This window comes from Momordica charantia, unplaced genomic scaffold (assembly GCF_013281855.1).
Source record: "Momordica charantia cultivar OHB3-1 unplaced genomic scaffold, Mcharantia_2.0 BLBB01000171.1, whole genome shotgun sequence".
NCBI classification, from domain to species: domain Eukaryota; kingdom Viridiplantae; phylum Streptophyta; class Magnoliopsida; order Cucurbitales; family Cucurbitaceae; genus Momordica; species Momordica charantia.
In genome coordinates this window covers 50,474-63,879 of record NW_028275327.1, presented here as the reverse complement: position 1 = coordinate 63,879, position 13,406 = coordinate 50,474, and the positions used below count along the sequence as shown (strand labels likewise).

Below are 13,406 nucleotides of genomic sequence, written 5' to 3'. Positions count from 1 at the left end.
GGTAATTTCTCACTTTCTAACACGTCAAAAATCATTCATAACCTAATATTTTTTTCTTTGTCTTTACGGTTAAAAACAAGATTAAATAACACTCCTTGGTCCCTTACTTTAGTTGGAGTATAACGATTAGTCTCATAAACTTCAAATTGGTAACAATTTAGTCCCTGAAATTTAAAATGTAACAACTTAGTCTTTGAAGTTTAATTTGTTAAATTTTTTATATGTAGATCGATAAACCTATAATGATCAAATTTATTTATAAATTACAAAATTAAATCGCTATATGATAAAAATTGATGCTTAATTTTGATGAGAATTTTCATGATAAGAACTAAATTATTATAAATTTAATTATAGGGAATAATTGTTTCATATTAAAGTTCAGGAACTTAATTGTTACCATATGAAAGTAATGACTAAATCGTTACAACTAAAATTTGGGAACTAAATCAAATATGTTTTTTAACCTAAAAACAGTTAAACAAAACCCTCACTCTAATAGCCTTCACTGAGCCGACTCTCTTCACCATGACAAAAAATGTAACTACTCTTTTAAAAAAATAACCATTTATAATGAGAAAGGGACCCATGGAACTACTCTCTGATCGGATAGAGTTCTGAAGAAATGCTCGAGAGTTTTACCTGGAAAGTTTTTGTTAAAAAAAAAAAAAGAAAAGAGTGGTTGTCGAGTTTGGAACTTCCTATTGGGCCCAATTCGGCTTTTGAAGAACCGGCCCGTTATCCTATTACTGACCAGAGTTGGAGGTAACACTGCTCTGTGAAGCCAGCCTCGTGCGGTATCCTCCTACCTAGGGACAGAGAACCATGGGACTCACCAAGGATTCAAGTGCCCAGCTCTAATCTTGAAATGGGCGGGCCAGATGAATCTTCAGAAGCCCGGTACAGGGTCAGCCCAATCTCCAACCACAATAGCCCCCCACTTGGGGTACAAGTCCCGTGCTACCAAGCCGGCGATTGAGCAGTTTCCAGTTCATTACATAGAGAAGGCTGTATCTTCTATTTCTTTTCGATATGGGACAAATTATGAGTTGGAACTTGGAAACTTCCTCATCCCCATTACTTTTTGTTTTAAAATTTGGAAAGTGAAAATTGAAAAAAACCTGAGCTTTAATTTTCGTATAACAATATAATGAATATTGGAGATAAATCTTAAATGTTTAGAAAATGGTTTTAACGAAAACTTTTGAGACAATTTGAAGAAATTTGACGAATATGATAATTAACATAGGACCTATTTATTTAGTCCAATTTCAACAATTGAGCACTACTCCTTGCTTGAATATAGATATGATATAAAAGTATTACAAATAAAGACTAATCATCATACCTATCATACAAATATCATTCTAGTAAAGTCCTATGTTCCGAGAATATTTTTTATTTACCACTCAACTTATGTTATGATAAGTCAATGAACTCAAGGACGCTCATAGTTGAATCCTAAGTTTCAAAATTACAGTTTGATCTTCAACTTTTTATAATCTCCGACCTTTTAGAATTATTTTCAAAAGTTGAGAGTCAAATTTATCCTTCAACTCAGACGTATTTTAACAAATAAAAAGGAAAAAACAAAACAGAAATTAAACACATCCTCCCTTTAGAGTTCATGGACCAACAATTCCTCATTCTTGATTGCATGTAGGAAGTTAAAAACTAGAATTCAAACATTTTTCATGTCTTAATCAAACATCTATCCAAAATTGATAAAATACCAAATATATGTACAAAGAGAGGTTAAAAACCTTCCCACTTATTACTAAACAGTAATATTGTACCTTTAAATTATTATTTTATTTATTTACTATTATTATTATTTTTTTTTTTTTGAAAAAGCGATACACCAATTCAATTAATTTTAATCATCTAATCACATTTTTAGAAACGTATAAAAGAGATGGGGTAATTTTTGTTGCGGATCATTGTTTAAAATAAGTGAAGTATCCAAATAATAATCCTATATGTTCGTTTTTTTTTAAATACAACATGTGAGAGTGGGGATAGAACTCACAACCTCTTTATTGGAGATATATGTCAATCACCGCTGAGCTATGTTCGTTTTGGCAATCAATCCAAAGTTATATTGATTTTAATTCCTTTGCAAAAATATATATATATTAAGTTTAAGATAATATGTTTTATATAAATTTTTACCGACTATGTGAATATATAAAATGTACTCTCTTCTAAGATAAGTTTTAGGATTTTTCATTTTTATATATTTATTTTTCTTTCTCTAGTGTCTCATATATTTGATTACCATGAAATCAATATATGAACTAGCAAATGCATCTCTAGTCTCAAGTAAACTGTCACACACAAGTAATCTCTTCAGTTATTGGAGTTTTATTTCTCATCTATTTTTGATCGGCAGGCAATACTGGCCTGTTATGATCGTTATGATCAAGCACGGTTTCGATAAAGAAAAGAAAATAGCTTGAGCATCAAAGAGAAAACAAGGTGAACAACACCAAATTAAAGGAAAAACACAAAGTGTGATCCAAAAAATTTGAAAATCTCATCAGCAAATGGTTTCTTTACTTTTGCTACCTCCACACCCATCTTACCTTACCTGATGAAACCATACCAATAATCCAAATATATAAGTTTAAACCTCATTGTTAATTAACAAATTTACTTTTGGGTGGCGGTATATAAATCTGATATTCTTGATTCTTAAACTTTTTTATCGATATTGTTTTCATGGATTATGTTCATTTTCTTATCTATTCATGGTCAATATGTGAGTTACATTTTTTATATTCCAGCAACGAAGGTGTTAACTATCCCACCAAAACACAAATTATAGAAACAACTTAGGTTTCTAAATTTCACCTAACTATACTCTACACTATTTTTTACAAAAAAAAATAAAATATAAAAATAAAAAAAAAGAACAAACTCATAAACCAAAATATAAGCTACATAAATTTATAGAAATTACAGCTTCAATAAACTCAAACTTTCTAAACTCTCGAAGTAAAGTGAAGTTAGTCATCGAAATGAGGGGACTCACAAGTGCGCGGTTTGTGGTGCAAAAAGGAGTGTTGTTTGGTGCAGAAACATTAGAGGCAATGAGAAGAACAGCAAAGAAAATAAGCTTCAACACAAACATTAAAAACACCATTAATTTTTTTCTTATGGTACAGAGGTGGGAGGTAGCTGAAGATGGCTAATACTTTATGTATGCAAGTAATAGGGATAATAATTGATTTCCCTGGCAGATATTTTTTCTTTCCTCCCTCATCTATGTTTTTTAAGTTTTATAAAAAATAAATAAATAATAATAATGATAATAATAATAAATAAATAAATAGTACCATGGAAAAGTGTTAAAATATAAGAGACTAAATTGAATTTGTTTAATTAATAAAGACTAAATTTAAAAAAATCTAAATTGAAATTAAAGACTAAAAAAACATATGTTTAATTTTAGGAAAATTACATTTTTTTTTCCTCCCTAAATTTGAAGCTATACATTTGATTGGTTCCTATGTTTCAAAATCAGTTCCTATACTAACAAATCCTTAACAAAAAGATGATTGGATTTTAGAGTGGGAATGGATCCAGGTCTCTTTTTTTTTTCTTTTAACCTTTTTTAGCATAATAGAAAATCGTTGTGGCATATTTTAAACTAGAATTAATTCATGTAACTAAACAAAGTTGTGGAAATAGATTGTTTTAGTGTCGTGAATCGGTGAGATTAGTAGATGATCATTACCCCAAAAAACCCTACATTAGCAGTTCGGGTGGAATCAGACATAAACCAAGTCCAAGAAGACCGAGGAGGCCTTGGGGAGAAGGTAGCGCACTAATTCGATTCTCCTTTCCTGCTACTAGGGGAGCGCGTGCTACTGCTACTACTTTTGCACCTGCTTCTCCTATTATAGTGGAATGAACTCCTACGCCCGGAACTCCTCTTTACCGCATTTCTTCCTCTTCTGCAAGAGTCATGTTCACTGCTCCTGCACCTCACACTTCAACAGGAACTTCCGCATCTCTATTCGCATCTTCCTCATATGTAGTCTCTACGCTTGAAAAAAAAAAAGGCTTTTTGATCGCATCTGAAACGACTACAAGTGCGTGCATTTCCCTATCAATGCCCTTGAACTAACCTAAAAGGTTAGGCACGAAGGGCATTCTGAGGATGATATGATGATGAATACTGTAATATTAGACCGTATCATAATTATATTCGAAATCAGTTATACATTTATAATATAATTATGTTACCAGACGGTCATTGCATAACCTAGATGAATTTTTTTTTTTTTTTAACCAAAATGTAGTTTGAAGAAAAAAAAAGGTGGTTGTCGAGTTTAGAGCTTCCCATTGGGCCCAATTGGGCTTACGAAGTACCGGCCCGTTATCCTTTCACTGACTAGAATTGGAGGTAACACTGCTCTGTGAAGCCAGCCTCATGCGGTCTCTTCCGATCTAGGGGCAGAGCACCATGGGCCTTCACCCAAGATTCAAAGCCCAGCTCCAATCTTGAAATGGGCGGGCCAGAAGAAATCTTCAAAGCCTGGCCCAATGGATCAGCGCAACCTTCAACCACGTTGTTGCCCCCACTTGGGTTACAAGCCTGTGTTACCAAGCCCGGCGATCGTGATATCTTCTGCTTCATTACATAAAGAAGGTTGTATCTTTAAACTCTTTCAATATGGGACAAAGAATGAACTAGGAAGCCTCCTCATCCCCATTACTTTTTGTTTTAGAACTTTTTTATCAAAATTTGGAAACTGAAAATCGAAAAAACCCGAGCTTTAATTTTCATATAACAATATAATGAATATTGGAGATAATCTTAACACTTAGAAAATGGTTTTAACACAAGCGTTTGAGATAAATTTGAAGAAATTGAACGAAGATGACATATGAACATAACCTACGTTATTATCCAAATTTTAAAATTGAGTACTAGTTTGCTTGATAATATATGTGATATAAAAGTATTGCAAGAACGAATATAGTTTCATATTGACAATTTGACATGTGGAAAAAATTGAAATGATAAACTAAGGGCAATATATCTATTTGAATGAAGTTTTTAAGGCAAAGTTTACAAACAAATATTTATGCAAGCTAAGATTTAAAATAGGCAATAACATGTATATACAATCGTGTAGATATATATGGAAATATTTATTATTCATTATAATATACGATACTAGATAGAGTCATGTCCTAAACTTAATTGTGTAAATTGAATCCTTGTGTCCTTGACTAAAAAGTAATTGAGGCGGCCTTGTTTTGTCTCAACAATGTGGTGTGTTGTAAAGCTCTATATATTATACAAATTGTTGTGTTCAGCTAATAAAAATTTTGATGAAAGGAGACAGATTGAGAAAGGTGCAACAAATAAAGATTCGTCATCATCCATATCACACAAATATTATTGTAGTTGTCATATTTTCTATTTATCACTCAATTTGCTATGACCGGTCAATGAAGGCAGCCATACATATATATTTTTTTGGTAATTTATCTCTTTCTAACACGTTAAAATATCATTCATAACCCCATTTTTCTTTCTTTGCCTTTTACTGTTGAAAAAAATTAAACAAAACCCTCACTTTAATAACCTTCACTAAGCAGACTCTCTTCACCATGACCAAAAATGTAGCTACTCTTTGAAAAAAAATAACCATTTATAATGAGAAAGGGACCCATGAAACTACTTCGGTCGGATAAGAGGTTTGAACAAATGCTCGAGAGATTTTTGGCAGATTAGAGTGTTTCGGAAATGCTCTACGATTTCAAATACTACTCTAAGAGGCGGTTTGTTTCATGGAAATCTGACCATGGGATAAACATCTAGATGGTTGTGTTTGCTTAGGAAAAACCGACCCGTTATCCTTTCAGTGACGAAAGTTGGAGGTGACGCTGCTATGTGAAACTATCCTCGCACGGTTGCCTCCCATCCAATGGTAGAGCAACTTGTGCTTTCGCCCAAGATGCAAGGCCCAACTCCAATCTTGAAATGGGCCACCAGTAGTCAGTAGATATCTTCCGAAGGCCCAGCTCAATGGAAAGAACCAATCCTTCAACCACTGTAGTACCCCCATTTGTGTCACAATCCTACCTTACCAAGCTCGGCGATATCACGGTCTCCCGCTTCAGTTCATAAAGAAGTTTATAGCAATAACTTTCGATTTAGGACAAAAAATGAGGTACAATATTATTTGTTTGGTCTCTGTGCTTGTCTTTCTTGGCTGAGTTCATTGTAATCTTTGTAATTTCAACTTTTATTCGTTTTAGTTCTTGTAATCTCAAAACTTCTGTACTCTAAAAAAGTGATCGATTTATTCTCTATTTGTAAAATTTTAACACGAAATATTTACACAAAGAAAACTTTTTAATAGAAATTTATGGATACATTTTTTAAAAGTTAGGTGAATGAAGTGTCGTTCTAAACATATGATCGAAATAAATGAAATAAAAACTAAAATAAATATCTCAAAACAGTTACTTTTTAAAAAAAAAATACAGCGAACCAAAATAAAAATTTCATAACGTGGAATAAAATGAGCAAAAATTTAAAGTATTCAAATCAAAATAGACGTTTGGAAAGTACATAAATTAAAATGAACCAAAGAAAAAAAATAGACCAAAACATGTATATCTATATAGATATATATATTCTAAGATCGCCTTTACATAATCAAAATACAAAAAAAAAAAAAAATACAGGTTGAAGCACTATTTTAGTTCTCTTTCATATTTTGGCCCTCATGCTTCACTTTGTATTTTGTATTTTTTTCATTTATACCAGTGAGGGTCCAACCCGACTACATTATTTAGACGCCAAAGAATCCTATAAAATAGTAAATTCTAGGTAGTTGACCGTCATAGTTTAAATCTTAACGCCCCAATAACCACCAGGTATACAAGTGAGTAGATCTCATAAGATTTTTTCAACTCCATTTGACTTGTCCATATTTGATGAAAAGATTGTTTTCCCATCAAGCTAGTTTAGATTAATAAAGCTAAACTATGAAGAATGATAAGATATTTTACGGAACAAGCAAATCATAATGATTGATGGCTCTATTTTCATTCGTTTTTTGATGTATTGCAATGGATTCATTCATGGTGAGTTTAGTTAAACTTACCTGGACACTTACGCATATATATTAAGGGAAAAAAAAGAGCCAAATTAGGTGGTCCAATAGTTCAACCCCAAAACAAATATAACTATTAATTCCAGACAGGAAAAAAAATAAATGCAAGGAAATTCGTTTCTCTACAAATAATTCAAAACTACAAAATGAATGTTGGGTCCACGAAAAGGAAAACAAAACAGCAATCAGATGCATCATCAAAATCACTCTTCATCCGAAAGTTCTATATGACCATATTCCCAATGGATGTAACTCAAGGTTTTGTCTATGGCTAAATAAGATTAAAATTTTGACTGGTACAATTTGAAAAGCACACGCAGGCAAAAATTTATAAATTGAACTGACCAAACAGTGCTTCTCGTGAACGAGATAAATATAGCTTATCGTCTCCTCATCCCCCGTCCACGACCACGGAATGCAGCCCCACCACGCCTTCCACCCATGGCACCAGCAGCAGCTTCACCCTGTGCACTCTCCGACTGCAATTAAGGTTGGAGAGGAAGAAACGTCAATGACGACACATAACTGAGCAGTAAAGCAATCGAAAAACATAGTTAACTCAATCAAATAACCTTAGGATTCTTCACAGTTTCGTCGACACTTAGTATGAGACAAGCTGCCTCTGTAGCAGCATTAATAGCATTTATCTGCGAACAAAGGATTTTATGTGACTGACAGTACAAATATCATACTCAATGTGCCTCTACAGTTATTAATTGTTTCTACGAGTTGAAGCAATTGATACCTTCACGACAGCAGGCTCCCATACGAAGTTCGCAAATGAATCGGCAACTCCACCGGTGCTGATGTCCACTCCAAACGGTGCACCCTCACCTATTTGATAACGTCAACATGTTGCCATACAATCATTTGAAAACTGATGTTGAATAGTGAATCCAAGGACAGACAAACCATCTTTGTTATTGTAACCAAGGGAAAATAAATAGAAAGGAGTGGGAATGGATCGCCATATCACGTCATTTAATTAAATTAGACCATTTACAGAATGAGCAGAAGGTAAATCGAGAACAATGAATTTTGGGATGAAAAATTATACCTGAAGGATGTGCATGCTTCTGTCGCAATTTGTTGAGCACATCAGTAGCATCGAATCCCGCATTGTCACATAGTTGTCGTGGAATAACCTGCAGCACCACAGTGAGACAACCCTTGTAAGGCATGCCTCCTAAAACCATGAATAGACCAAGTTTCTACTACAGTAGCATTAAGAAAGGGAACATAGTCCAGGTATCATCCAGCAGGGATAATCTAATGGTTCGTAAGTATAGAAGTAGTGAATGGCTACATCATTGACAACAGCCTTGGGTACAAGAATGTCAAAAATAACACTCGATGATTTTACCGGACAATTGCTTCAGTCAGTACAAATATAACCAATATGACAGAACACATAGCCCTAACTTCCCTAATCTTTCAACTATAGGATACAACTTTCATTACTTTCCTAAGTCCAACATAGTCATTATTACAAAGATTTTATAGGATACCATCTTCTACATGTTGAGATACCGAACCCAAAAGTGACAAAATTTGAGTAAAATCTCCATGAGTAAAAAAGCAAGCAAATAAGTTATCTAATTCTATTATTTTTCTATACAGCTTTGCTCCCCTATACCTAGGGAGGCTTCCATCCCAAGACCCAAATTTAGGAGACATCAAGAATTTTTGGTATTAAGTTCAACCGAGGTTCGGACTTGAGACCTATAAGCCGGTATGACCAAGAGACTCCAAGTCCTTGCAAACCGGACTACTACTTTGGGTAATACAGTTTGCAATACTAGGGAGGAGATATTAGGTTTCCACTATAGTAGCCATTAATAAGTATTGACTTTGAATTTTGGCAGTTCATAACCTCTTAGAACTTATAAATAGTGAGGAGATGCCAATCCTTCACATAAAAACTTATTACCAAAAGCATGAAAACTAATTTTTTTAATCTTCTTGTTACAATAGCAAGAGAATATATTAATGTCAGCTTCAAGTCAGCTTCATAGTATGTAAAAGTTTTATAGACCATCGAGGAGTTTTGGTACAGAACATATATCTCAACAAAAAAAATAAGTGGGAGGCCACTATTCTACCTCAAGAGCTTTGGCATATGAGTTGATAAAAAGCTGAGACTTCCCAGCTATTGTGCGTGCATGCTGCCTCAAATATCGACTGATCTCCATCTGCCACCAAAGTGATTGAGTGAATGAGAGGGAAAGAGAGGGAGTTTGAATGATTTAATTGATCTCTAACTGATAATAGTAAACATACATCTATTGCTCCACCACCAGCAACAACAGTAGAATTCTTCAGTGCTCTCCTTACAATCATGATTGCATCATGCAAGCTACGTTCTGCTTCTTCAATAAACTAAATGATAAAAGCAGTGTACCAAAATCAGAACAATTGCTCAATAAACTACATTGTAACATGTTAAATTGACAAAAACATGGAACTAAAGTCATACCTGATCAGCACCACCCCGAAGGACTATAGTGGCTGTTCTACCTGATGGACAGCCACTGAATATATTATACCTTTCGTTACCAACTTGCTTTTCCTCAAAGACCTCGCATGTCCCAAGAACCTGTAAAGCCAACAAAAGATAAATGATATCACATTCTTGTGATGATTATTTGGCCATTATGAAAAACAGAATACAAAGCACATAAGGTTCTATACAATTAGATAAAATTACTAATAACAGAGAACAAGCCCACCTCATCGATAACGTTGTTAACAGATGTCTGTACAGTTCCACCGGTGGCAGCAGCGACCCTCTGTAGATCCTCCTCAGCCACGCGGCCAGCACAGAAAATATCTCGGTCTGCAAAATACTGTTCAAAAGCAAACCATTGATGTGGATACAGAGGAAAATTGACTAAATAAATGCTGATAATAATACTTGTTAAATTTTCAGTAGAGATTTACTTCCTTCATGACATACACGTCTAGAATCTAATTTGATATAAGAGGCTTTTCTAACTGCCAAGTATACTGGGGATGCAATCATTGCGAGAAAAACAAAAATAACTACCTGTGTGGCAAGATCACCAATAGCCAAACGTGAAAGAACAACCTTAGCTCCACTCTCTACACATTTGTCTAACTTGTCATAAATAATATTCCATTCTGCATCAACAATGGACTGATATTGTGATGGATCAGAGAGCCTACAAAAAACATTTTGTTCCAGAAGTTTAGTGCATAGTCATATAAGGAAGAATGAAGAAGTAGTTCAACAAACTGAATCCTACCGTATCTCTGCATTTTCTTTCTCTGATTTCAATTCCAATTCAATATTTAGTAAGAGTATCTTCGGATTTAAAAACTTCTTGGGCTGTTGTTCAAAACCTGCATAAGAAAATGTCTTCTTGAAAGCAACACCATTTACCAGGAAGGAGTCCCGCATAGTCCCACCAGGAACCTGACACACGTTCAAAGTTCCAATGGCACAACACCATTTAGTAAATATACCAACCATTCGTTAAAATTGTCTCAAGGTGAAGTCAAATAAATGACATTATTATTGTAATCAATACATGTCATATATGTCCATGTAGTGAGATAAAAAGGATTGCAAACGAATTACATAATATGTACGTACCTTCTTTATACCAATCATATTTAGCCTATCTTCATCGCCAATTGCAATAACAGAATCAACAACCATTGATGCAAAGAAATCCTTTTCTCCACCAATGAGCTTAGACGAAAGTGTTGTAGCAGCACATTTAGCCAACAAGCTTTTCTTTTCTTCTAAGCTCTTCCCCTCAATACTGATTGCCAGCTCTTTTACTTTCTCAATTGCCTAATAAAGAAACCCGGTCAGGAAGTTAGCATGACCATTCAACCCATAAATGTAACAGTAATGAAAATTAAAATCACAGACCAAATGGCTTGCAGTCCGATAGCTCCGTATTAAATTTTGAGAGTGGACTCCGTCCTCTATAAAAGGCTTGGCCTCCTTCAAAAACTCAGCAGCAAGGAGAACAACTGTTGTTGTTCCATCACCAACCTGGGACACGAAAATAAACAGTTACGTGAACATTCCCCTCAGTGTCATGTCATTATACATAAAGTTTTTTTTTATTTTCTTTTCTTTTGAAGGGCCATTGCAACAACTAGAAAAACTTGACTGAATAAAATCTGATTTAAAAAATTTTCATAAAACCCTAATTCCCTATTGTCCATCAAGCCAAGCCATACATTTGGGGTAAACAATAATTAAAAATAGTGAAACTTAAAAGGAAATTTACCAAACACCTCTTTAATGTTCCAAATGCATCACTAATCCCTATTTATTCAAGAATTGCTTCATCTATTCTGATAGTAAGGAATCAAAATATTTACTTAAGCTTATTAACCTCCAATATGCCACTCAAGGTACATAAAAATAAACAAACATACAGAAACTGACGCCTCCATTCCTTGAACAGGAACACCGCAAAGAACTAATTAATCTTTACAGAAAATCTTGATTTCACATCGGAGATCAGACAGACCAAGAAAATTATTTTCAAAAAAATTAAAATACTCGGTAAACTACCAAAGCATGCTCTACTTGCTTGCTGCAATATGGAAGCAACAGATTTTTTTAATGAAAAAATCAAGGTTTAAATGAGAAGCATGAAGGAAAATACAAAGCACACAAAAAAACCACCCCTCGAAAAGGAGTCTCAGAACTACCTATGCATAAACGGACTCCAACCCAAAAGAATAACACCTAACTAATAATTCAGTTACCAAAGCCCACAAAGAAGGGTTAAACCTTCCTACCTCTCTTCCCAGGATCTCTCAACCCCTCTAAAAATTTTGTCATTTCAAGCCAAATACTTCACAACATAGCAGAGAAACAAGTCTGTTGGAGGATAGTGCCCTTATCTCGAAAAGAGGAATTCAAGATAACCTCCTCCATCATAGAACAACAATCTCTATTACGTACCCTATAGATCTGAACAACTGTCACGAAGTGACTCCATAAGTAGCTCCTAAACTTTTGAGAGTCTTTTGAGCAATCAAAAACAAAAGTTTAAAATCTAGCATCTTCTCATTTCCAAAACCCTTATTGAAGATTCTAGGCATGTTAAATCACCTCCACCCTTCCATAATATAATATTGTTATATAAAAACTCATACACACTCAATTTCAGCACTTTATATCATGGTCTGAAGTAGTGCCGCAAATTACACGAGTCTGAAAACAACATATCGTAGGCTTTAACTTGATTTGTCAGGAATCAATTCAAATTTAGTAATGCGAGTGCCGAAAAATAATAATAACTGCAATAGCATAAATCCAAAATCACAGCTAACTATTCGATCAATATCTCTATGATAAAACAGCCAAAAACACGAAAGACAGGAATCGACCACAATAGTTCCAGCCGCAGACTCAATTAACGAGAAAGAGAGATAAACAGACCGGGAAAATACCTCCGAGTCCTGCGACTTGGCGATGTCCACGAGGATCTTGGCAGCAGGATGAACAATGTCGAGGAGCTTCATAATGGTAGCGCCATCGTTGGAAATGGTAACATTCCCCTTGTCATCGTGGATGAGCTTGTCCATGCCTCTAGGTCCCAAGGTGGTACGCACCACATCGGCCACAGCAGTGCAGGCATTGATGTTGCTCACCAACTGCGCCTTGCCTTGGGAAGTATCGGTCCCCTCTTTCAGCAGTATGATCTGAGGTTGCTGTACATTTCCAACCCGCACGCCGTCAGATACAGTGAGAAATGAAAAGTACCACAATAAGGCATGAGAATAGAGAGGCGGAAGGCGAGAGTGGGAGCGCTTACCAGCATGGCTGCCATTGTTGGAGATGCGGAGGTTGGAGGAGAAGGGTAGTGGAGAAGATGCTGCAAAGTGTTTGGGTTCGGTCTAGGGTTTTGTGGGGAGTCGGAGAAGAAGTTCTTGAGCGTAAGCTTTCTAACTTCCAAAGAAATGAGAATTATTTTTTTCTTTTTTCTTTAATTATAATAAATATATATATATAATATTACAATTAATGACGTGTCTATTGTAGTTTATATTTTTTGAATGGGTTAAATATGCCCTAAAAAATATAAAATATATATTTTAGAGTTATTATTTGTTGGGAGAGAAATTCGAGCAAGCATATTACAGATCCCTCATTCCATTCGCAAATTTTTTCAAAAAAAAGATGGTGGTGAGACGAGACTTGAACAAAGCCAAGGGCAGGAACTATCTCCCCTCCTTTTTACTAAACCATGGAGAGCCCTGAGTAGTTTA

General features: G+C 34.8%; 1 protein-coding gene and 2 non-coding genes across 3 annotated transcripts; all 3 read right to left on the bottom strand.

The window, feature by feature from the left end:
• Nucleotides 1-674: 674 nt before the first annotated feature.
• LOC148207197 (signal recognition particle RNA) lies at nucleotides 675-973 on the bottom strand. The gene has a single exon (XR_015788099.1).
• Nucleotides 974-4,320: 3,347 nt separating this feature from the next.
• On the bottom strand, nucleotides 4,321-4,622 carry LOC148207196 (signal recognition particle RNA). Its single transcript, XR_015788098.1, has one exon.
• A 2,571-nt stretch (nucleotides 4,623-7,193) lies between these two features.
• LOC111024081 (T-complex protein 1 subunit eta) lies at nucleotides 7,194-13,112 on the bottom strand. The gene is made up of 14 exons (XM_022301666.2): nucleotides 12,953-13,112; nucleotides 12,588-12,848; nucleotides 11,044-11,169; nucleotides 10,759-10,962; nucleotides 10,409-10,578; nucleotides 10,189-10,324; nucleotides 9,872-9,988; nucleotides 9,619-9,738; nucleotides 9,423-9,521; nucleotides 9,245-9,334; nucleotides 8,200-8,287; nucleotides 7,888-7,976; nucleotides 7,715-7,789; nucleotides 7,194-7,621 (listed from the first exon to the last, which is right to left on the bottom strand). The coding sequence occupies exons 1-14, from the start codon at nucleotides 12,965-12,967 to the stop codon at nucleotides 7,523-7,525; spliced, it is 1,689 nt and encodes a 562-aa protein (XP_022157358.1). The 5' UTR covers nucleotides 12,968-13,112; the 3' UTR covers nucleotides 7,194-7,522.
• Between the last annotated feature and the right edge of the window lie 294 nt (nucleotides 13,113-13,406).